Consider the following 27167-nt stretch of genomic DNA (forward strand, 5'->3'; position numbering starts at 1 on the left):
CATTGCAATATTTAAAGTTCCAAAATAAGATATGCAAAATACATATCTAATATTATGATATTTGTTTACATAATAAAAATATGGTTTCTATCTAAAGGAAAATCCTGCCTCCCTTACAAATTTGGATTTCAAATCATTCATTATGCCTTTTTTATTTGTGTACCTTGTGTTTTTTGTTTAGCAAAAAAAAATTATTTAATATTTATATAACGAAAATTAGGATCCAATTATAAAAAACTCGGTTTACCGGGTTGAAATTGAGCTTATTGGTTCGAAACGGATCGGATCCGGAATAAAAAAAAAAAAAAGTTTTCGGTTCGGTTCTGGTTCTCTAACTCAAATATCCGTTCGCGTTGGGTCCGGTTCTAGGTTTGTATTGTTGAAAAGCGGATCGGTTTTGGATTTGCATATATCCGAACCGATCAAACCCATTGCTAGCCCTACCTAAAACAACCCAAGAATCAGGAGAAAGTACAAACGGTGAAATCTTCCGTCTCCTAAGAGCATTTGCAATGCAAGTCATAGTTTTCCCCCCCTCTATCACCGCCACCTCATCACTTTTCACCCCCCTTTTCACCAACCCGGTGAAAAACAAGGTGAAGTTGTGCAATGCAGAGGTGATAAAAAATATTTCGGACGGGATGTTGGATTCCGTCTGGAGGTTTTTAATACGAGACGGAATGTAACATCCCGTCTGATATTTTATAACGAGACGGGATGTAACATCCCGCCCCGATAGCTCAATATCAACGGCGCCAACAGCTCCATTTTCACTTCATTTCCAGCCAAAATTCCGATTTTGTAGCCTCCATTAACAACCTTTGAACACAAATTTCCATTCATAATGACTTCTCCACCCCCCAACCCATCCCCACCAACCTCACCACATGAAGAGCATTCCCGATGGTTTGGAAATGTTAAAATTTCCAAAAAAAAGGGGCAAAAAGGATCGTCGTCGAGAACGCGTAATGTGGGCGAGGAGGACGAAATTGAACTTGGGTTTAATTTTCCACCGCGTTGTGAAATCGATGACCACCCACCATTAGCGTCAACATCGGTCCGACACGTAGCAAATCGAGTGGCGGAATCTCAAGTAAGTTTTTGATTTTTTTTTATGTTAATTATTATTATTTATGTTAGTTTATATCAAGTTTGTTGTTGTTTGAATTTGTCGTTATTATTTTAGTTTGAATTTGTATTAGTTTATATTAGTTTATTTTAGTTTGAATTTGTCGTTATTATTTTAGTTTGAATTTGTATTAGTTTATATTAGTTTATTTTAGTTTGAATTTGTCGTATTATTTTTAAAAAAAAAAAAAATAGTTGTAATTATATCGTATTAGCGTGTTTGTTGAATGTAGGAAGTACACTTATGGAAAGTCGTTGTGCACTTTCAAATGTTGTCGTGGTGGCGTTGTATGAAATCAAAAACGGATCCTAATTTTGTCACGTTACCGATATTATATCCGCCACACCATTTGGGGAGTTTTTGAATTCTAATTTGGGACAAAATGATCAGGCGTTGTTGTTTGGGATAGTTGAGCGGTGGTGGCCAACTACCCACACATTTCATTTCCCATGGGGTGAGCTTGGGATTACCCTCTTGATTTCACAATGCTCACGGGTATCCCAATTGGTTATGGAGATGCCGCCCTTTTGATGAAACTTTAGAGGTTTTACTACGGCGATGAAGTTTCTTTGAAGGTTTTGATTTGGTTGAAGATGATGAGCAAGACGAAGTTTTGAGATTATCGGCCGAAAAGGGGAGGAGCTATAAATATGAGTTGGTTTACTTGAGATATTTGAATAGACTCAAGGAGAAGCCGAAAGACTATCATATTGGTGAGGAGTCGATCCACGAGTATGTACGTGCATGCCTTCCTCTTCTACTTTGTTGGTGTGGTATTATTTGGATATGCTGATAGTTATTTACGCATCGGGTGGATGGCCGCTGTCTCAGACGTAGAGAGGATGTGGGATTATGACTGGGGTCAATCCATCTTGGCATACCTTTACCGCTGGCTAGACCTCGCAGTTGAGACGAAAGCCGCTAAAGGCAATTTGTGCGGCTTTGTTTGGATTATACCGGTAAGTCTTATTTATTAAGTTATTGTTTCATTTCATTTATTTATCTAATTATTAATGTTGACATGTTTATATATATATTGATATTGTATTTTATCTATTGATGACAGTATTGGTGGTACGAGCATTTTCGTGTGATGCATCCTGTGTTGAAGAGGTTGGAAGAGGATGAGACTCATGACCTGATTCCACGTATTCAAGCATGGGGGCTTCATCGTAGGCAGAGGGGGTATGGGGACCTATCACATAATATTCATAACACTCGTCAGCAGATTGAGCTTTTAGGAGCTAGTCGAATTGAGTGGCAACCCTGGGCCGAGTCCTTCATCTTTCAGACCCCTTATGCGGATATTCCAGATGTTCCAGAGAACAGTGAGTACCGTAGACTATCATATATGTGTCATAGAGCAAGGTTTCTTTCTCAGCGGCGAATGATACTTATAGGGTCAGTCACTGCATGGTACCTTGGGGACAGATGTTGGCGGCAAGTATCTGGAGAGATTGTTATACCTTACCCACCACCTATGGATATGACAGCCTCTGATATTCTTCCTGCTGTTCTTTCACACTATAGAGCAAACCCAAATGAGTGGCCGCACGATCTTTCAGTTTTTACGGGCTTAACTATGACTTATATTGGAAGAGGGTTGGTCGAGGTCTCTTTGCTAGGTGCGTTATACCGGGCACCAATTTTGAAGGGGTTACTCGAGCATTGAGGCCCGACATTCATTTCCCGGAGGAGTGGAGTTGCCACACCATCCGCCTCCGTGGTGTTTCATGATATTCAGATGCCGCAAAGAACTCCACGATATTTGATGATGATGACCTTTGGCATTGGAGCATGATTACTTCTCGTGGGCAAGATATGAGAATACCTATTCCACCGCAGATGCCGCAGTTGGTAGCAGATTTGTCGAGATACCATGCAGCTTAGCCGAGGTTAGTATGATTTGAATTTATTTATGATTTGTTATTATTAGTATTCACTATAACCCCTAACTTGCATTTGTTTTGTTAAACAGATGAAGTAAGGTCGAGCTCCTTAACTACAGCCTCTCTCGCATGCCATGCGTGAGTCCTTCATGGAGTCCTCTCGTCGCAGTTTTGAGTACTTACAAGAAGAACGTAATCGAACTTTGCAGCTTCAGAGACGTGTGCAAGAGTTGGAGAATGCCGAAGTGGAGTACCTCAAGCTCAAGCTCAACCGCAGAGGCTTACAACGACGTAGGGGAGAGAGCTTCTTCGACCGAGCCTTCTCGTAGGGGAGGAGGTCTCAGAGATATTTTTTTGTAGTTTGTAATAACTGCGGCGCCCATTACTTGTCTTATGGCGTTTGGGATTGTTGTTTGTAATGAATTTTTGATTAGCGGTTTTTTCTTTGATGAGTTTTGGATATGAATATGTCATTAAACAAAGGAGGTTATGTCCAATTTTTTTTAGAAATTATAAGTTAGTTTTTTTACCGAGTTTCTGTGTTAGACTTGGGTGTTGTTCATGATTGTTGTTTGTCTTATTTATTATTTTCAAAGTATATTAGCAGGTTTTTGATATGAATATGTCAATAAAACAAATGAGGTTATGGCCAAAAAAATTAAAAATTTATAAGTTCAGATGTTTCCAAAATGGAACATTCGCTTTCGCCGCTTCACATTCGCTTCACTCGTTTCATATTTGTTTCACTCATTTCCTGTTTTGTTGAAACAGAAAAATTTTTAGTTTGGAATATCACTCATTTTGCACAAGGTGAAGTTCGGCGTGTTCTCGACAGAATAGTGTATGGGGATGCCGAGACGGAATGTAACATCCCGCCCCGGTTTTGACCGAGACGGAATGTAACATCCCGGTCTGTTTTTAAGCCCTCCTCCCCATTACTTTTACTATTCCAAATAATGCAATTTTATGGAGGAATTATTGAGGGTACATTTGGATAGACATTTGGATACAATGTGTTGTCACTTGGAGAGTGAACAAAAATCTAATAAAATGTGTTGTCAATTGGTAAGTGGACCAAAATCGAATTATTGAGGGTACATTTGGATAGACATTTAGATACAATGTGTTGTCACTTGAGAGTGAACAAAAATCTAATAAAATGTGTTGTCAATTGGTAAGTGGACCAAAATCGAATTATTGAGGGTACATTTGATAGACATTTAGATACAATGTGTTGTCACTTGGAGAGTGAACAAAAATCTAATAAAATATGTTGTCAATTGGTAAGTGGACCAAAATCGAAGTATCACATGTGACCTTATCATATGTGACCTTACCTTTCATATTTCGTTTTACTCTTCTTTCTTTTAGATCAAACAAACAACACAGCCATCTTCTTCCCCACAACCAAGCTAAAAATAGGAAAAATGTCTAGAGAAGAAAGAATTGCATATAACCAAAGGTTATGGGGAGGATCTAGTAGTAATAGTTCGTCTTCTGGTTTCACCGGGTCGTCTTCTGGTACTTCTGCTGAAGATGACTACATGGAAAGAGTAAGAGATGAGCATAATGATATGATGAGGCGAAGGAGGAGGAGGAGGTTGCAGTTATTATCCACTGCTGGGGCATTAATGACTCAAGCAGCCATTGAAATTGAAGATGTGGATACGCACAAACGCGGTGGGATCTGTGGAAGGGCGAGAGTACACGCTTAGAGATGGTGGTGATTTCAAGAAACAAAAGATAATGAGGATTACTTCACAACACCTTGTGGTGGCCTCCTCATAAGTTTAGACGAAGGTACAGGATGACAAGAGAGCTTTTATGTATATGTTGCATACTTGTGCATCATTCGACGATTACTTTAAAGACAAGGTGGATGGATTGGGTCGGCAAGCAATTTCTCGGGTTACAAAAGGGACTAGCTGCAGTTTGCACAATTAGCAACCGGTAGTTCTTCCCGATTCAACGGATGAGTATTTACAAATTGGAGATTCCACAAATGTGTATCTATGAAGCGTTGGTGCAAGGCAACTATCACGGGCGTTTGAGGGAAGAGTACTTTGAGACGCACCAAGTGAGGCGCATTAATCGCTAGGATATTAGCTGAAAATGCGGCAAGGGGTTTTCCAGAATGTTTGGATCAATCGATCGTATGCACTTTGGGTGGAAGAATTGCCCAAGTGGATGGACTGGAACACATGTAGGGTACAAGAAGGAACCAACTTTGATACTTGAAGCCGCTGCGCATAAACATTGTTGGATCCGCATTGCTTCTTCGCCTACCAGTTCGTGATAATGACATTAACGTGCTTCATCGTTCTCATGTTTTTGAATCATTAGAGCAAGGTGAGGCTCCTGCTGTTGCATTTAATGTGAATGGTAATGACTATGATATGGGATATTATCTTGCTGATGGTATTTACCCAAAATGGGGCACATTTGTTCAAGCCATTCGCTATCCAAGAAATAAGCATGAAAAGATCTTTACTCAACGCCAAGAAGCCGCAAGAAAGGATGTTGAAAGGACGCTTGAGTTTTGCGCACGATGGCATATTGTTAAGGCTTCTGCGCGTTGTCATAGTGTTGTTGTTCTTGGAGATATAATGAAGGCATGCATTATAATGCATAATATGATTGTTGAGAATGAACGTGAAAGTGGAGTTTGGAATTGGAAAGGTCGAGGAAAGAAACAATACCCCGCTTCTTTCGAAGATGATGGTTTTTCATTTTGTCTATCGATGATTGAAGCAAGAAATAAGATCGAAATGAAGTTACACATACTAATCTTCAAAAGGACTTAGTTGAACATGTTTTAATTGACCGGCATTGAAGAAACAAAGAGATCCCTAAGTACCAATTTATGATCCAAATTGGTCGGATCCGATGAGGAGAAGGAGGCTAAATTTAAAATGGAAATGAAAATGTATTTCCTATGTATTTCCTAACGTGAACTATTAAGTTCCAACGTATTTCCTATGTATTTCCTAATATATTTCCTATGTATTTCCTATGTATTTCCTATGTAGTTCCTAATGTATTTCCTATGTAGTTCCTAATGTATTTCCTATGTAGTTCCTATGTATTTCCTAATGTATTTCCTATGTATTTCCTAATGTATTTCCTATGTAGTTCCTAATGTATTTCCTATGTAGTTCCTATGTATTTCCTAATGTATTTCCTATGTATTTCCTAATGTATTTCCTATGTAGTTCCAACGTATTTCCTATGTATTTCCTAATGTATTTCCTATGTAGTTCCAACGTATTTAATCAGTTGTATTTTAATGAACTATATTACAATGTATTTTAATTTTATTGGTAATTGTATTTCTATGAAAATAATTATATTGGACAACATACATAGTGCATTAATTAAAAAAAAAAATGTTTAGATAAAAATACATAGTTCATTAATTAAAAATACAATGAAATTAAAATACATAGTGCATTAATTAAAAAGAGAGTGAAATTAAAATACATAGTGCATTAATTAAAATACATAGCTTTAATTAAAATAAAATACTAGATAATTAAAATACATAAGCTTAGTTAGAGCTAGAACCACCTCTAGCCCTTCCCCATTCAAAGACGATTTCAGCTTGTTGTTGCTCGATTATAAAAGCGGTATTGGGATGGAGGACACTTGTATCGGTCGCTAAAATCTTAGCTTCATATTGCATCTTTTGAAGCCGATTTTTTCCAATTGAACCTGATTTTTTCTGCTTGAATCGATTTTTTTTTCTCTTTGCCATCACAGCTTCTTTGACCATATGCAAGTTCCCTTTCCCTAAGTTCTAAGCATTTTTGTGTTTCATTTGCATCCCGTGAAAATGTATCCTCTAAACGTGTAAAGTAACCCTCCAACATACCAATTGATTTTTCTTGGTTCCTTTTGGACTTGGCTTTCTTCGATCCAAGAGGACGCTCCATTTCTTTTGGACGCTCTATTTCTTGAGAACCCTCCAATTCAACTCCACCAATACTTGGTGAATTAGAAGTTGAATCTTCACCATCATTTTTGCGACCTTTTCCCTTTGTGGGGCTTTGACCTTGCCTCAAAAACGCACTCCACTTTGGATTATCCTTGAATATAACGTAAACAATGATCAAGTGAAAAAGCCGATTTTTCTTGTAGTTGGTACGCGTCATCCTTGCCTCGACAACTAAAAAAAAAAAAATGGTAATTAGACTAAAATAATCACTAGGACTAAGATAATTAAACTGCAATAATAATTAGACTAAGATAATAATTAGACTAAGACTAAAATGGAAATAATAAATACACTAAGATAATTAGACTAAGACGGAAATAATTAGACTAAGACTAAGATAATTAATAAATTCCAAATTGACAACGTTGTAATTACCCGCTTTTTGTATTGTTGTACCACTTGCATGTCGAGCCTCCACCGCATTCACAATTGCAACAAATTTGTTCATCATTTTTTGAAATATATTTCCACCTTCCGCTAATTGAATCGAGACCTATCCGACCCATGCTTTGATTGAACTCGTTTGTTACACGATTCCAAAATCCTTTTGCATTTTGGAAAGCACCAACAATAGAGTTTTCACTAATTTTTATCCAAGCAAGACATAGAGCTTGATCATCGGACATGCTAAAGTGAGCTCTCGCTTTTGCTTGAGTGCTACCACTTGCTTGAGATGCTTGAGTTGATGCCATTTGATATTTGGTTTTTAAGAACTGATTTTAAAGAAGAAGAAATATGAAGTTCTGATTGTTGGAAGTGTGAGTTGAAATGAAACAAATGTTGTATATATACCAAAGTTTTTATTTTGACCGCTTTTGACCGTTCGACTTTTTGACCGTTGGTAAACTAGCCGTTAGGACTCGGACGGGATGTTGGATTCCGTCTGGTGATTTTTTGTAATCCGACGAATCCAACATCCCGTCCGGTTAACAAGTCGTGAAAACTCGGTGGAAGGTTTCACCTCGCTTTGAACTGGGGAAAATTATCACCTTCATTATCACCCCGCATTGCACAGCAGTTTTGGACCCAAGTAGGTGATAGTTTTCACTACCCCCTCTCTATCACCTGCATTGCAAATGCTCTAACTTTGATTGAAGCATATGACCTGTCAAAATGATCAGCGCGGAAAACTCTGCGCAACAATATATTGCTTATACAAAATGGACGTATGGTTTGAAATTAGAGATAAAGCCAAACATGTCACTATTCATCAAAGACGACGTAGATATTTTAAATTTTTTATTATTTAACTTTTTGTAAAGTCAAAAAGATGAATAGTCCCGAATAGTGTCAAATAGTGTTGAATAGTGTCAAATAGTGATTAATATTCCTTAAAGTAAAAAAGTTGAATGGTGATCAAATCTCAGTCGTTGGATCATTTCTGAGATTCGATCACGACTGTCCATTCAACTATAAATATAAGGGTCTAGTTTTAGTTTTTCTCATTGAATGGTTAGCATTCCATCAGTAAGAGTAGAGTTAGATTTACTACTTTCTAGTGTAATTTTACTGCTTTCTAGATTAATTTACTGCTTTCTATTTTAAATTCATTTACTGCTTTTAGTTTTCAATTTCATTTTACTGCTTTCTGATTTCAAATTCTGTTTTCAATCTCTAAATCAATTAGGAAATAGAAAAATCTCAAAATGATTTCAAAATCAAATCAAACTTTCTCCCCTTCACTTTCTCACTAAATCACGTGATCGAATTAATAGTTTATGTTTATAAATAAACATTTGCAATTTTATTGAAATGTGAACGAAATGACGAACCCGACCGCTGTTATATAGTTTGATCAACTAACAAAATAGAATTAAGGCGGATACAAATAAATCATGTTTAGGATAATGTTGTAGATCTTCAAAAACATCTAAGACCGGATTCTTCCTATCTTGAGAGCATGAGAAGTATCATTATTGCAAGCCACCTAATTTCCTTGTTGACAATGAATCACAATTGTAACGTATGCACCTACAAAATTCATAAAAGATGATTAAAATTTCATGGCAGGATACTCTTAAGTTAGATGTTAATGAGTTTGCTATGTTACCATGGTTTATTCATACATAAAACTATGGTGAAAACCCTGATTCTAGTCTTTATTAGACTAAAACCAATTGACTTTATGAATTACGGCTAAAACCCACCCGTTTTTTTTTGTGAATTAAAAGCATCAAACATGTTGAATTACGGCATAAAGTCATTTACCCAATTGGGCCTTCTCATTTATTCTTATAATACCAAATTTACCCATTTTTTCCATCTCTACCTTCTCTTCAACTCACGACCCCTAGTCCTTACTTCTTTCGAACCCCATTAATGGTGTCTTCTTCGTCTTCTCTCTCTTTCTCTTAAATTTTCTATTTAATTTCCTCTTTCATTTCTTAAATTGTTTTTTTTATTTGACTTCAAGTTTCTCATTTTCAAATCTCATTTAAAGAATTTATTTGATAAAAGGTGTAATAACGCTTAGATCTTATTAGTAGTGTGAAAGCTATTATAAGTGTGATGATTCTCTTATTGACAAGAAAGAGAAAGTGAAAGATTCGATTTTGGTTTTGGGTATTATGTTACAAGATTTTGGAATTTATTTTTGAATGTGGAATTGATTTTCTAGATTTCCAGTGGTGGACTAGAATTGATTTATACATTTTTTTCAGTGCAGAAAAGTAATTCATAGTTATAATAGTACATTGTGGATGGAACACTAACGTTGCACTAATTGACCCGTTGCAACATGATTGTTTCACTGATAGAACGACTGCAACACAAATGCTACACTAACAAATAAACCTCTGCAACCTGAATGTTACATTGGACTATACTGGAGGTAATTGATAAGCACCCAAAACTGTATTATAAACTCCATAGAGACACTACATATTGGTTGATTATGTGTTTAATAAATGTAAATTAATTATATTTTCGTGTTTTCACAGGTTTCGGCAGTTAACGACAAATTTGTAGCAAAACCTGCGTTTTAGCATGAAAAAGTTGTATGAAATAGTGCTTGAACATGAAGTCTTCTCTCTTTGCCCATTTGAATCTCAAAAAGGCCAGACTAAAGCTCGTAGACTCAACACCGACCATTTCCGGTTCAAATCAAAACAACGGTGCAGAAAAGAAAAGTCGTGGAACTACAGACGATCATATCTCCTTATTCTGGACTCCGAATTTGGCACGGGAACTGTTAAAACGATGAGTGCGGTGAGCTATTTGCAAAAACGTGAAGTTGTAAAAATCATCAGGGCCCACATGGACCCACCATGGGTCAAAACATGTGGGCCCATCACTTAGTGGTTTCTCCATTATTTGAGCACTACCCAAGTGGAGCACTAGCCAAATGGAGCATTACAAAGTGGAGCAATACCAAAGTGGAACACTTGTGATTTGCACTCATTCCATTCCATTAAATTAGATTAGATTTTGTAAGTAAAGTTGGTTAGTTTTTGTTTTAGTTTTAGTTTTCTTATAACTTGTTAATGGAGTCTTCTCCATAGGAAATAAAAACTTCTTCTCTCTCAACCTATTTTTCTCTCTTACTACTTCTTCTTATTAGTTCATACATCCTAGGATCATGAGCTAAAACCTTCCCTTATGGAGGGTTATTGATGCTCATGTTAGGAGAAACTCCATTAATGGAGTCTTTATTACTTTAGGTTTTCACAAGCTTGTTGTCACATATCAACTCCAAAATAGTTTATGATGATAATAAGTTAGGACTTGTTAAGTTCTCCTAGAGATAGAGTTCTTTAATAACTCCTCATGCTAATAGGTTCTCTTAGAGATGAGGAAAATCTATTAGGGATCAAACTCTAGTTCTCTCCTTGGTTTGTCTATAAACCTAGGAGAAGATGAAGAGATGCAAGGAAGTTGCTACATTAATGGAGGATAAGTCCTTACTTATAGTGGATTTAGCCCTCCACAACTCTCATTTATTTCTTTTGTAATCTTTTAATCCTTAAGTTAGAATTTTGATTAATTACACCCACGCTTTCCTTTCAAGTAGAGTACAAACCAAAAACCACAAAAATCATTATATTTCCCCCAACCATTTTAGTATAAATTGATTTCTTGATCTTCCGTTTGTTTGAGCATGTTCGACATCCCTCATCAAAATACTAAACATCAATAATATTAAAGTGCATTACAAAGTTGAGTCACTTACCTTATTTCTCTGTGTTATATTATTAACGTTAATCTTTTAAGAACTTGAAAGTATATACTAACACCCTACACACGTTTCAATTTTCTATTAGCATGAGTAACTTTGCACTATAGGCGTGCGCAGATTCCTATAAACATTTACATATACAAAAGACTAGAAAATATATATTAAAGATGATATTATGCATCGCAAGAGGGTGTATGACATAGTTCATTTAGTTTCTCATACATCCGAAGGTGTTGAGTACCGCCATCGATAGAAACTTGGCTACGAACCGTCTACCGACAAAAAAAATGACATAGTGACGTGGCATGTTGACTCGTGTCCACCTAGGTGAAAATAAGAGATAAATATCTCTCTTCTCTTTCCATTCTCATCTTTCTTTCATAGAAAATCATCCATTCCATTGATTTTTCATGGTGCATTATTGATGTTGTAATGATATTTCTCGGAGCAACATTGATGTCGCAGTGGTATTTCTCGATGCAACATTAGTATTGCAATGGTTTTTATGGTGTAACATTAATGTCGCAGTGGTATTTCTCGGTACAACATTGATGTTGTGGTGGTTTTCATGGTGTAACATTGATGTTGCAGTGGTATTTTTCAGTGCATCATTGATGTTGTAGTGGTAGTTTTTCATGGTGCAACATTGATGTTGCAGTGCCATGTCACTATGTTGGTTGACTGTGTCATTTATTTTGTGTGTTAGTGTAGAATTATTGTTAAGTGAGAGGGTGATGATTGAAATCTATATCTAGATCTGGCCAGTTATTACTATTAGTTTTAGCGAAATATGGTTCGACGGTAGTGCATGTTATGATAACATTTGTATGTCATCTAATCAAAATTTGGAGTAGCTTTATAAAGAAATTAATGTTATTACTTCTAAACAATAAGATCTAGGATAGCTATCATTTTGATTGCTTCTATGTTGTTTTTATGTAGTCTTAGTTATTTATAAGTGCATTTATTTTCTTAAGCCAAGAAACATTCATTATTTGTGTTAAAAGAACTCGACGTCAAGTGTGATGTTGTTTGTAGATGTTGCAGTATTAATTTACAGTGCAATATCATGTTGCAGTACGTAGAGTTGACGGTGCAACATCCATGTTGCAATGTGAGTTGACAGTGGTTATTGTAATAGTAATTGGCACTGCAACATCTGCATGTTGCACTATGTTGCAGTAGAGTTGACAATGCAACATCCATGTTGCAGTAGAGTTGACAGTGCAACATCCATGTTGCAATAGAAAACATATAAAATCAAACAACAAGCATAAACAATTAAGCCTCATGTTCATCTACGCAAGAAGCAAGTTCAACCAAATAAGCACAAAATAAAATATAAACCAACATATTAGACTAATGTAAATGTATTTCCAATTTGCAGTGTTGATTTCAGTGCAACACTCATGTTGCATTCGACCCAACACTCTCTATCATTATCTCATTGTTGCAATGTTGCTTTAATCAAAATCGTAAAGTGTGAAATTAGTAGTGGGTTGGATATTAGCTAAAGACAATAAAATTAAACATATATATGAAGATGAAAATTTAGTTTCTCAACTTTTTTAGAAGTTGGTTGTCATTTGTTTCAAGTAGATCTCAGTTTTTGTTGTACAAAATCGACCAAATCATCATCAATTTCCTTCATTTCGGATTTCTATGTTGCACTTTCTATTCAATTTGGGAGAACTAGGATTTGTTTTATAGTTTTCAGATTTCAATCTATTTAGATTTATGTTTGGGAAAGATAGGGTGAGGGACAAATTTGTAATATTACTAACAAATGGACTGGGTGGGGTTTTGACATAATTACAAAAGTTTATCTTTTATCCGTAATTAAATTGGAACTGTGGGCTTTAGGCCCAATCTCTGTTATTCATAGATATTGAAACAGAACTAAGAGCATCTTTAGGAGTGATATCAACCTAGCATCAAACACCAAATTGTTGAATTTGGTGTTTTTTCAACTTTAGGAGAGTTACATGTTAATGAAAACACCAAAAAAACACCAAACCAAATACCAAATCGGCCAATATTTGGTTCTAGGTTTGGTGTTGTATCAAATCACCTACGCGGTTTTAGAAAAACCGCGGTTTTGCTTACACCGCGTGGGCTTGGGCTGCTAAATGGGCTTCTATGGCGCGGTTTTGGCAAAACCTTGCGGTTTTTCTAAAACTGCGTGCTCTCAATGACAACAACGGGCAAAAAACGGCTATATATTTCTAACCCTATAAATTGAAACACTCACACCAGAGTTTTACACTCACTTCTTTTCTCTACTTTCTACTCTTTACTTTTTACTCTTTACTCTCTACTTTTAAAACAACAATGAATAGTCAAGAACCAAAATCAAAATCTAGAGGGGCTTCATGGATACAAGAAGAAGATGTTGCTCTCACCAATAGTTGGGTACAAGTTAGTCAAGATGGTGTAGTAGGAAAATGAGCAAAAGTTGAACGATTTTTGGGCTAGAATTCTAAATGCATTTCATGCAAATCTAGGAAGAATGACCGAACGCAACTTGATGGGCATGAAATACCGTTAGACTCTCATTCAAGCTAATATCAACAAATTTCATGCTATTCTTTCTAAGATTCAAGCATCTCCTCTAAGTGGCTATAATGACAATATGATGGTAAGTATTTACTTTTTATTTGTTATTTTGATTCACAAATACATTTTTCAATTCTAATTTAGTTTTTGCTTAATTGGTAGGTTGAGGAACCAATAAGTGCATATGTGATGCATAATGGGGTTTGGAAGTGGATGTAATGCTATAATATGGTGAAAGACTTACCCAAATGGAAGAGACTACAGTTGAGAAATGATTTGCATCCCACCAAAAAGTCGAAGACAAACAGTGGGAAAGGAGGTTCATCAGTTCCAATATCAACCGCGACAACTCAACTAATAGATTATGACCCACACCAAGTTCATGGGTTGAGGATAGGCCTCTTGGAAAGAAAGAAGACAATAAAAGAAGGCAAAAAGAGAAGGAAGAAGGTGATTCTAAAGTGGAGGAATCCGCTAAGAAACTTGATGATTTTTTTTTTTTTAATCAAAGATACATCATTGTCTTCATTGCTTGAACGTTGCTATTGTTGGCCTACATCCTTGGTGCATGTTAACATATTAATTTTTCTTGTAATATACAGAAGGATTAATATGTAAAAAAGATCCTTTTTTCATATGGTAAAAACGAAAAAATACACTACATTAAAAACCAAAAAGCAACGTATAGTTGTATAGTTGGCTTTTTCTTTGGGGCACCATATATGTTGAAATTCACAAAATATGCTGGACTACTAGAAACGATAAAGATACATAAAATTTTCAAATTAAATAAACTTACCAACAAAATCAATTATGAGATGACAGTCAGAGCATTGATTGGTGGCTTTATTGAAGTAATTATGGCCATAAGGGCAGGGGCAGACCCAAAGGAGGGCTAACCCCCCTAACTTTCTCAGGAAAAAAATATATATTATATCTATACTAACAAAACTGTTGAAAATTACGAAATATGCCAACTATATATACTATATCCTATGTACTAATAAGAACATGGGCAGTTTTCTAGTGGGGAAAAAAAAAAAAAAAAAAAAAAAAAAAAAAACCCTTTATATGCTAGTATGTCTCCTCTTTCCTAACCTGACTTCTTCCAAGAGTGGAAAAAGAATAATAGCATTCTCACACGGTAAATATATATATTTAATAGTCCAGTATCTCTTTTACTCTCTTATTCTCCAAGTTCATTCTCAAATATAAAAAATGGAAATTAAAAAAAATTAAAACCTAAAAAAAACATCTTGTTTGTTTGTGTGCAATATTGCTTAGTTCCCTTAAGAGGAAAAAAAAAATCTTAAAGTTTAACTTCAAAGTAGCAGGTTCACGGATATATAAGATTGCCCATATTGGAAATCGAATCTCCAAATTGATATATTGCATCGTAATTACAGCAGCTTCGGAGTTGTACATTACAACAAAGAAGAAGAGAGAGAAAACTTGAGAGTAGAAGGAAAAAGAGCACGGATCTTGACTTGTTACTAGCCATGGTTGAAGAGCAAAAACTTGTGTGTAGGATGATTAAGCCTTGGTGGTGAGATCATTATTTATAGACTACGTGTTTCGACCAAATATGATCAGAACACTAAGTGGTAACGAAAGAGATGAATTATGTACAAAAGTAATGAGAAAAGTGATGGTGATTGAGAGAATGATGAGACTGTACCTTTCGATTGCCTACGTACCCAAATTATCGATGGGATTAAGTCTCAAGAACGTAGTTCTATATGAAAAATAGTTTGGTATTTATATCTGTAGAGTAGAGATTTCTTGTAGCTCAAGTAATTGCAATTGAACCTGACTCTTAATTGATGATTATCTTTTTGATATGAAATGAATCTATACATAAATTAATGTACGTAAGTGGCAAGCCATGTAGCTAGGGTTCAGCCCTAGACACATCAGTTAATGGGCATGTACATTGATCTATGATATTGCAAATTGGGCTTTAGCCCTGTCGATTAAACAAATAAAGTGGAGACCCCTACTAATAGACGTTTCCCACGTAGGTGGAGGTCGAAACACCGCCCCCTCTTTGGTATGCTAACAAAGTTCATATGGCAAAGAAGAGAAGAAAAATCAAGGAAAAAATGGAATAAGAAAAGAGTAAGCGGAATATATAACAAAGTGTCATATGAATATAAATGATCGGAAAATAGACTGTCGAGAAAAAGTTGTAAATTATTGTGAGTGAAATAATATCAAACTAACTTATATGGGATGCAATAGAATTAAATGAAAGATGGCGGAAGTGAGAATTGAAATGGGTGGCACAGAAAAAATTGTAGAAGAAAATGATGGCAAAAACTGTACCGAAATAATTACGTAATAATAATAAAATTGATTTTGACTACTCATGTCATTGGAAGATTTATATTAGGATTAGACAAATAAAATTAAATATAGGGGTAATTTAGTAATAATAGGAAGAAAATGAAGTTAAATACGAATTGGATTCGAAGGTGAAGATTTTAGCGACTAAAACTGGATGCCAACTTCGGATTAGATAAGAATTTGGATTAGATAAGAGTTTGGATTAGATAAGAATTTAGATTAGATAAGAGTTTGGATTAGATAAGAGTTTGGATTAGATAAGAATTCGGAGTAGATAAGAGTTCAGATTAGATAAGAAAACATTTTAAATAGAACAAAGAGAATGTCTGGAAAAGAAACAGATCATCATCTGATGCTAACAGTAACAACACCAATCCTGATTCCTCTGCTACTGCTTCTAATAATAACAACAATCACTCTCCTTGGGAACCAATCACCACTCAAAATATCGACTTCGACAAGTACTATAAAGAGCAAGGAATAGTGTTGTAAGATGAGTGGGATGAATATTTGAATGTACTTCACAAACCTTTACTTGCTGCTTTCCGTATCAATTCCACTGGCCAGTTTTTTGAGGATATTTGGTTTCAGCTAGAGAATGACTTTATGAAAAATCCCGTGTATATATCTTGATATGCAAATAATTTACTAAATTGTGTTTACCATATTATAATTTTTTGTGTAGGTTACTGATGACGGTGAGGTGGATGCTATTAGGCCTTTACCTTGGTATCCTGGTAATCTGGCTTGTCATTCAAATTATTCTCGCATGCAGCTAAGGAAAAACCAAACTCTTGCAAAGTTCCACGAGTTCTTAAAGCAAGCGAATGAAGAACAAGGTTAGTACCGTTTTTTTATGTTAGATCAAATAGTAAAGCAATCAAAAAGTATCGAAAGCCATGCTAAAAGAAAAGGATTAAACATTCAGTCATTCACAAGCGGTGTCAATGATTTTCGATAGCAGGAATTGTATGACAGTATTATTTTTATTTTTTTATTAGTAATCTTAAAATTTTAGTTAAGTCTGAAAGGCTGACGAAATTTTGTATTTCTATCGCAGGTTGAAACGACGGTATGATGAGCAAAAGATATGTATGACAAGTTTCGAGCGGAAAGATCTCAATGCCATAGAAAAAATAAAGAAGCTGAAGAAAGGTGTTGCTCAGGGTTAACGCACCGCAATGTCATAGAAGAAAGAAATAAGCCAGAGAAAAATTTCACTCAGAAAGAACAGCCCAATGCCTTAGAAAAATTAATGAAGCTGTCAGAAAGATTCACTCAGAAAGATCGTCTCGTTGCCTTAGAAAAAATAATGAAGTTGTCGGAAAGTTTCAATTCGCTCGGAAAAATTTGCTCAGAAAAAGCAGCTTAATGCCTTAGAAAAAATAAAAAAGCGGGAGAAAGTTTTCACTAAGAAAGTTGACGTAATGCGAATTTTTGCTGCACGGAGAAACGACGGTATTACGAGCAAATTATATTCACAAAGAGTCGACAGAGAAAAGTTTCACACAGAAAGGTGTCAATTAATGTCGTAGAAGAATTAAAGAAGCTGAAAGAAGTTTCGTTGAGAAAGAGCGGTGCAATGCCTTAGAAAAAATAATGAATCACGGAAGATAGTTAACCGAAAGCGCTAAGTGAAGCGAATGCAGATTTTGAGGAAGAAAATGAAGATTTAATGGAGCGACCGTAAGACAATTGACAGAGATAATTGATTAGGTAATTGTTTGAATGTAATACCATAGAGCTAAAACTTCTTTTGATGAAAAATAAAAATAAAGTATAGGTTTGCTATTGAATATTGTTGTTGTGTCAGATAACATACCTGCGGAAAACTAACAATGTTATTGATTTATGTAGCTGAAATGAAATAGAACAAGACCCCCATGTAGAGAAAAATGCCCCCAATGCTAACGTAACTTGGCAAAATTAGATTAAGCGAGCTTAAAAACGTTCAAACTTAGACTGACGAAGCTAAACGTGATAACTTCGACAGATTTTGTCGTAGCAATAGTAACGTACTAAGCAAGCGTAAAAACGTTCGAACTTAGACTAACGAAGCTAAACGTGGTAACTTCATCAGATTTTGTCGTAGCGATAGTAACGTACTAAGCAAGCGTAAAAGCGTTCAAACTTAGACTGACGAAGCTAAACATGGTAACTTCGTCAGATTTTGTCGTAGCGATAGTAACGCATTAAGCGAAGCGTAAAGCGCTCAAACTTAGACCGACGGGTTAAACATAGTAACTTCGTCAGATTTTGTCGTAGCGATAATAACGCATTACTAAGCTTTGAAGCGTAAAAGCGCTCAAACTTAGACCGACGGCTAAATGTGGTAACTTCGTCAGATTTTATCGTAGCGATAGTAACGAACTAAGCGAGCGTAAAAGCGTTCAAACTTAGACTGACGAAGCTAAATGTGGTAACTTCGTCAGATTTTGTCGTAGCCATAGTAACGAACTAAGCGAGCGTAAAAGCGTTCAAACTTAGACTGACGAAGCTAAACGTGGACAAAACTAAACATGGTAACTTCGTCATATTTTGTTGTAGCGATAGTAATAAACTAAGGGAGCGTAAAAGGGTTCAAACTTAGACTGACGAAGCTAAACGTGGTAACTTTGTCAAATTTTATCATAGCGATAGGAACGTACTAAGCGAGCGTAAAAGCGTTCAAACTTAGACTGACAAAGTTAAACATGGTAACTTCGTCAGATTTTGTCGTAGCGATAGTAACGGACTAAGCGAGTGTAAAAGCGTTCAAACTTAGACCGACGAAGCTAAACGTGGTAACTTCACTAGATTTTGTCATAGCGATAATAATGTTGCGATAGAAACAAAATGATACTATTAGAACTGAAGTGAAAGAAAGACTTTATTGATCACCAAATCTTGAGTGCAAAGATAATAACGGAAAAGAAACTATTGAACTGGAAACATACTAACACATTTTAGTCCAGTTTTTCGTTCAACTTGTCTATTTTTTTCCAGTCACTTAGTAAAATAATTTGTTATGACGAGCAAGAAATGAACACTATCAAGGGCTATAGGAAATAAACCATCAATGTCAAGGCCCCATTTTGCAAATGACCAAGGTTTATGGATTAGATGACGCTTCATTGCGGGAAGTTTGACCCATATCATATATCATGTTTTTGACAAGGCATACACTTCTCGGACAAACGCTTAACATCCTTTGGTATGTATGGCCACCAATACCATTGGGTCATTGCTATGTAGTGAGACTTCGCCCTTGGGAGGGGTGTTCACATAGTCATGAATGAATTTCTTTGAGGCCTAGTAAATCGTTCGTTCTGCCCAAACAACGAAGGATTTGATTGAGCCTTGTGCTGCTGCGATAGAGTTTTTGGTCATCAGGAATTTTGGAGCATCGTCAGCTGCATGATCGCCGTCGGTAGATACCGAGACATTATCGGTGTCAAGCTCGTTGGAATTATCTGACAGCATAAGTGGTTAATTCAGTGTTGTCTTGGTAGTGATGACTTGATTTCCACAAATAAGTTGCGATAGAATCAAGATGTCTTACATCATAATGTGGATACTGCACAATACTGATATAAGTAAAATTTCATGCAATTCGTTCAATTAAGTCCAAATAAACGACCATTCTATTATCGCGAGCCACATATTATCATTCAAAGTGGCTAGCGACTAACTTAGAATAATTAATCTAAACTTAGTCGCCCCTAGCTGAAGAGTTGTGCGTATACCGCAAATGATAGTTTCGTACTCGGCCATATTATTTGAAGTGTCAAAACCCAAACGCAGAGACCTCTCAATTATGTCTTCATTCAACTTCAAGATGACAAAATCAAGACCGGAGGCGGACTTATTATGCAAACCTTCGGTGTAAATCCAATAATCAGTTGATATAGCCAATAAGTATTGCTAGTCATTGCCCCCGGAGGTAATGACAATTAGGTATCGACGTTTTTCTCATCGAGTAATGCGTTTGACAGAGAAATATCATCAATAAGAAAATCAACCATTAGCAAAACCAAAGATTGTCTCTATTTAATTGTATGAGTGTCAAAAACAATGTTGTAAGCTCTAAGGTAACTTTTCCATTCTGCAACTCGATTCGTAGATATTACAAAAAAACTACGACATCTTCGAGAGGAATGGTTCGTTTCAGACGACACTTGTAGTAATTGTTTTGTTTCCGTACACACTTGAACTATCGAAGAAGTGTTGCACAAGACATTGGACTTACATTATCCGCATCAAAAGATATAGAGAATCATCAAAGGCAATAACTTCGTTGAATAATTTGGTGCATCGGTGGAACTACAGTACAGTCACGTGCAACCGGGAACTTGAGCTCTTCTAGTATTCGTCATAATTTTTGCAAAACGTGACCGAGGGTGTTGAATAATCCCCACAGACGGTGCCAATTATGTTTTGACTAAATATGATCAGAATACTAAGTGGTGATGAAAGAGATGAATTATGTAGAAAAGTAATGAGAAAAATGGTGGTGATTGAGAAAATGATGAGAATGTACCTTTCGGTTGCCTACGTACCCAAATTATCGATGGGATCAAGTCTCAAAAATGTATTTCTGTATGAAAAATAGTCTGGTATTTATATCTATAGAGTAGAGATTTCTTGTAGCTCAAGTAATTGCAATTGAACCTAACTCTTTATTGATGATTATCTTTTTGATATGAAACAAATCTAGAGATAAATTAATGTACGTAAGTGGCAAGTCATGTGGCTAGGGTTCAGCCTTAGATACATCAGTTAATGGGCTTGTACATTGATCTATGATATTGCAAATTGGGTTTTAGCCCTGTCGATTAAACGAATAAAGTGGAGACCACTACTAATAGACGTTTGCCACGTAGGTGGGGGTCAAAACACTACGTATAAGTTGTTTAGTTTTACAATGAAGCATGAATATGTACGGTGTTACTGTTCAACTTGAATTACTATTTCAATTTTGAGTTTTGTTAGAACTTAGTTAGGGGCCGCGGTATTGACACCCCCATAAATGGGACTAGCACCCCTTTGACCAATTCAAATGTACTAGCACCCCTCCATTAAATACACAAAAACACTAATGGCAAGCACTTGCCGTGGGATCGCACAATCCACGACATCGGGTTGCCGCGAGATCTCATATTCCACGAAAGGTGGTTGTCGTGGGTCTTTTTAAAAAAAAAAAATTAATAGCCACCGTAAAAAAAATTAGTTGTCGCGAGATGATTTTGTTTACTAAAATGGAGTCTTTGCTTGTGTTAATTATCAAAACTCTTCTTCATTAATTTGATCACAAAATTTTCTTATAGCAAAATTATGGCTCGATTGTATACTTTTTTTGTCATGGTTTTGGTGTTGTTCTTGGAGTGTATAAAGAAACTTTAAAGAATAAAATGAGATATCCATATGTCGTGTGTGTTCAATACGCAAAATTTGAAGTGAAAAAAAAAAACAAAAACACAAAAAAAATATGTCGCAGCAACTGTGTGGGATATGGGATCTCGCGGCAACCCGATACCGTGGATTGTGCGATCTCGCGGCAACTGCCTACCGTAGAACTATGGACATGTGGAGTGTAAAATGACATATAAAAAATAACCATTATTGTTTTACTTTTTGTCAAAAGGGTGTTAGTCCCATTTATTGGGGTTAGTAGTATGTACTATCAGGAAATTGGGTATAGGTACACAGACGCAAATTTTTTAAGTTTAGAGGAAATAGCAAACTTTTTTTTTTGTTTTTCCTCCATAAAACCTAAAATTTGACATCTGTCTCAAATTTCAGACTGACTTTTACAATTTTGACCTCTTTTATTAGTCCCAACTAAAAAAACCAACTACCAACAAAAAAAAAAAAAAACTACGTACTAAATTAGTTACCAAAAAAGTAGTGGGTTAATCAAAATAACTAAAATTCATCCGAAATCTACAAAATTCCAATTAAAAGTGAGATGAATTTCTGGAGAGACCAAAACAATGTGGAAAACATCAACTTCAAAAACGGAAAAAATGTATGTTGATTACAACTAATTTCAATACAGCTTTAACAATTTAAAATGCATCTTTGATAATTTTGAATAACATGTTTAAGCTTGATGTAATTCAAATTGTGAAATTGTGAAAAGACAAATGGTTTTTTTTTTATAAGACAATTGTATTATTTGATTGCAGTACATCTTTGAACAATACACACGCACCCTTGCCTGATGAGTGGCCTCGATTGACACACACACGTACAGCCTGCGCACATTAGATTTTTGTATTATTTATTTGTGGAAGAAATTGACAGTTACAAATAAAAAAGTAAAAAGGAGAAATAAGAAGTTTTAAAAATAGTTAATACACCCAAAAAATAACGTGTTGTTAAAATTGGAGTAGAATCAAAAGATAATATTAGTCTTTCTCTAAACAAAAAACACACTAAAGAAAGTGTCTAGAGCCCAATTTTTAGTATGTACTATAGTCGTAGCTTGTACTTGTTGATTTTAGTTGGAACATTCTAGATTTTTAATTTCTATTCTTCTTTTCCAGAAATTAAAAAAAATAATAATAATAATAACCGCAAAGTATAAAGCAAATCAGCATGCCGTTTCGCTCTCTCAATTTCTTTTTCAAGCGTCGCAACACTTGAGGGGAAACTTCTCGATCCCCGTTTCTGTAAATGCCCTCTTCCTTTCCACAACACTACTTTTGGTTTATGAAAAGATGGTAGATTTATTTATAGCAAAGGAAAAAGGCAGCAAGTCTTTTCTTAATTCACTTATTTCTATAAACATGAACTCACCGAAATGGCCAAACTATATGTTTGAACATTTCATTGACTCTGTTAACAGAATCTATAATCTTCAACACTCAACTACTCTGAATAATTAGCAGTTGTATGTCTTCTTCTCCAGATTCTTTAATTTCATCGACACAACCATTAACACAAATGATTAGTAGAGTTAAAAAGAAGGTATGTCACTCTTTCTATCCCCGCTGCATATTTATTCCAATATATATTTTTTCTTAGAATTATGTATAAGTTTATCTATGTCTAGATTTATTTGGGGTGTTATTTCTACTTATTCGCGATTGTATTAAAATTGCTCTATCGACTACGGTATCGTTTTCCTTATTATCAATTCCTATCTTTTGTCACTTTGTTTGTATTGTTTGGGTTACAACAGTTTTTATAAGGGAAATATATCCTTATTCGTTAATATTAAATTTCTTAAGACACAAATGAACACTGTTACAAGGGAGGAAGTCAGAAAGTCGAGATTCCTTTGCAAAAGTATCCTTAGGCAGAGATACAACAAGGGGAAGATTGAGTGTCTATGTAATCAGTTATTAAATAAAAGGTCCAGATCGAGTTTGTATTATTCTACTCCCGCGGTTTGGTTACATTCACATACTGTATTTCATACGAATGGTACAATTACAACATCCACAAGCCAGACGCATGGTTGCACCTTTGAAAATGAGGAAGTTAATGTGTCTTTGCGAGATGAACAATTTCATGGATACTCACAGAATAGTGAAAGGGACTCAGGTATTGGCTTTGGTAAGGTTATGGCAGGTTTTACTTGATATCTCTCATATATATACTGCCGACACTCGCACTTCTTAAGATAGCAGACTGTAGTAGAATTTATTGTCATGCAACGGTATACACAGTAGAATTTTAGAAGAGGGGACTACCGCATGCACACATCCTATTGTTGCTTCATCGTGATGATAAGCCAACTACCATTGTGGATATTGATAACATAATTTCAGCATAACTACCTGATAAGACAACTGATCCAGTAGGATATGAACATATTGTGTAGTTCATGATGCATGAGCCATGTGGATTATTGAAGAATGATGCACCTTGCACGGTAAAAGGAAAATATACTAACCATTTTCCAAAGAAATTTTGCAATGAAACTTCTTTTGATGATGTTGGGTTTGCTGTTTTATAAAAGAAGAAATGATTTGAGAACAACTACGAAGAGTGGGGCTCAGTTGAACAACGGTTTTGTCGTGCCCTATAATAGAGACTTAGTCATAAAGTTTGATGCTCATATCAATGTAGAAATCTGCAACCGGGGTAGATCTGTGAAGTATTTGTTCAAGTACATAAACAAAGGCAGTGATAGAGTAGCGCAACAGTTGTGGTTGAAGAGAATTTGCCTAATGTGGAACCAGCGGAACAAATGAACAATCTACGGTTCAAGAAGTGGATGGTAAAGATGATGTTATTCAAGAAATAGATAAAGGCGTACATCACGTAACTTGGCAGACTACGGTAAAAGAACCACTTTCATTTGGAGTTTTTTGAATGTTGCAATGAATTCATTCACTTCTCAAGTAAGTTGCTGATCAAACTCAACCGATTGTTCGCCGATTGCACTGTTTACTATCAATTCTTAATTGCATATAATTCTCTTTTTGAATTATTAGGGAACTATTTTTTTTGTCATTGGTAATTACTTACTCTAGATTGGAAATGAGTTAATTATTATGTTTTCAGGTGGAAAAATAGGTAGACGGGGGAAGCTACAATGGTTCAGAACACACGCCTATATAGGAAGATAAATTGACGACTATAATGTTTTAGAACATGCACCTACACGTGAAGATATTTTGGTGACTGGATGTTGGTCAGAAATGTTCCATGGATTATAGGACATGGACAAAGGGATAACACTATATCCCAATGCAAAACTTGTTTATATCAGCTACTCACAAATTGATTATTGTTTAATTTAGGGTGTGTTTGTTATGATGGAAAGGAAAGGAAATACTATGGAAAGGAAAGGAAAATAAGAGTGGTCCACCTTTTCCATAGTTTTTAAGGCGTTTGTTTACCCATGGAAAGGAAATGGGCTTTTCCATATGGAAACAAATGGAAAAGGTTTTGTGTCTTTAGCTAACCCCCAAAAATTTTTGTGGAAAGGAAAGGAAAGGAAATAGATAAATAGGAACTTACTACTAATACACTCCACTCAACAATACAATTATTCCTTTCCATAGCTTTTGCAAACAAACATGATTATTCCTTTCCCTAGTTTTTACTTTCCTTTCCCCAGTTTACCAAACACATATCATTTAAAATTATTTCCTTTCCATTCCATTCCATTCCATTCCATAGTGGACCACCCATTTTATTTCCTTTCCTTTCCATGAGTTAAAATTTAACAAACACACACTTAATCTCTTTTCTGTTTCCTTCCAAAAATCAAGATTTTGTACTCATCTGCTAAGAGAGAATGTTTTTAGGGTTTTAATGGGTATGCAAGTGTACAAGTTATTGTAATCTCGATGTCTTACTAACTTTTTACACCTCATTGTAGGTCATTCAGTATGCACAGAGAAGGTCAAAAAACTTTACAGTAGTCATGTTCTGTTCAAGGACTTCAGCTACCAAAGATTCAATGAAGAATATTACTTAGCTCTTTACTTCCTACTTTATCTTCTCAAATCCCATCTTCTTTGCATTGGGTATTCATTAAGAGATTATATGGTATATTGGTTAAACTATTTTCCCATGGAAAAATGGATTAATTCCAGTAAAGATAAGTTTACTTATCCAACTATTTTCGTGACTGACATCGCCGATTTGCAATCTTCATGTGAATACACTCATCACTATGAACAAAGGAATCTCATCTATAAGCCATGACCTTTATAGATCATTTCATCCAACTAATCTTTTTATAAATTGTGCCTTTCTAACTTATACCTAAATGAATTTCTTTTTATTTTTTTATTTTTTTAATGGAAGTTTAAGAAATATATTTGTCAATGTACTTCTCTCAACCGCAGTCCATGCAAGGGTTAATAGACTCGTTATAGTCTAGGAGCCAGAATTTTTTAAATAGTTTTTTTTTTTTTTTTTTGAAAAGGTTACGGGTTGATTCAGACCTCTACCTGTTGATTAAGCTTCAAAGAGTTACATATCTTTCTAAGAACATGATTATTAGAGGGAGATTTTTTTTAAATAGTTAAGATGTCTGCTATTAGTTATTTAATTATTATTGGTCAAAAGAGAGGCGAAGCTAATACCTACTTTCCCTAATGAGAGATTGCGTTGTCCTAGAATCAACATCAAATCCACTGAAAAATACCGCTTCTACTGCTTTTGCGCAGGGCGACATAAGGCGGTATAGAAATAAGTAATGGAGGAGAAGGTGGTGTTGGTGTGACTTATGAAAACTTAAACAAGAATGTTCCAAAGTACGATGCAGCGTGGGTCGAAGTGCATAAGGAAAATGTGTCAAAGTTAAACTACAGTACATGTGACTGGATGTCTGTATCTTGTGGTCTTGTGGACTAAAGAGCTGGTGCCTGTTTTTCACATTTATCTTTCAAAATAATAATAGTAATGCTTCGACAGAGCACTCCAAGCACTTATTCTTTGATTGTCAATACTCCAAGAAAATATGGGAAACTTGTTAAGAGCAAATTTGGGATAGGAGGGAATGTAAAGGGATCTATTGAAGAATGGTACAGGATCAAATTTGGGATAGGAGGGAATGTAAAGGGATCTATTGAAGAATGGTACAGGATCTTCAGACTTTGTAGAATCAACTCCCCCAGTACTGATATCTATAAGGCATATATTGGTGCTACGGTACAAGAAATATGGTGTGAGCGAAACAAAAGGAAGAAAAAGAACCAAAGGGTTTCGGCGTCGCAGTTAAGCTTCAAGATCCTGTCCAATATGCAACTATATCTCCAACGAAATCTTACTGATGTGACGGAATCTGCATCCCTTAGAATATTGGTAGCAAGATTGGGACTGAAGCTAAACTTCAAGGATCCAATCTCCAACTGGATCAAATGGACACCAGCAGAGGATGACTCATTCATGCTCAATACAGACGGGTCAGTCCAAGACAATGGAAATGGTTTTGGAGGGATCATCAGAGATACTCTCGGGAATGTTACTCTGGCGTATGCTTGTAGTTCTCCTAAACCATCGGTTATATACCAGGAACTTCTCGTGATAGCAAATGGTCTTCAGCATGTGAAAGAGCAAGGAATCTCCAAGTTGGAAGTTAACTCGGAACTCTACAGGAGCTATTCACATCATTCAGGATCCAGGTCAAAG

At 35.6% G+C, this 27167-nt stretch overlaps 1 protein-coding gene across 1 annotated transcript; it reads left to right on the plus strand.

Moving 5' to 3' along the window:
- The first annotated feature begins 1884 nt into the window (after positions 1-1884).
- LOC147523647 (protein MAINTENANCE OF MERISTEMS) lies at positions 1885-16932 on the plus strand. Its single transcript, XM_086571806.1, has 3 exons — positions 1885-2088; positions 2196-2741; positions 16774-16932. Exons 1-3 carry the CDS (start codon positions 1945-1947, stop codon positions 16930-16932), a joined length of 849 nt encoding a protein of 282 aa, XP_086427932.1. The 5' UTR covers positions 1885-1944.
- The last annotated feature ends 10235 nt before the right edge of the window (positions 16933-27167 follow it).

This window comes from Coptis chinensis, chromosome 1 (assembly GCF_015680905.1).
Source record: "Coptis chinensis isolate HL-2020 chromosome 1, ASM1568090v1, whole genome shotgun sequence".
Lineage (NCBI taxonomy): Eukaryota > Viridiplantae > Streptophyta > Magnoliopsida > Ranunculales > Ranunculaceae > Coptis > Coptis chinensis.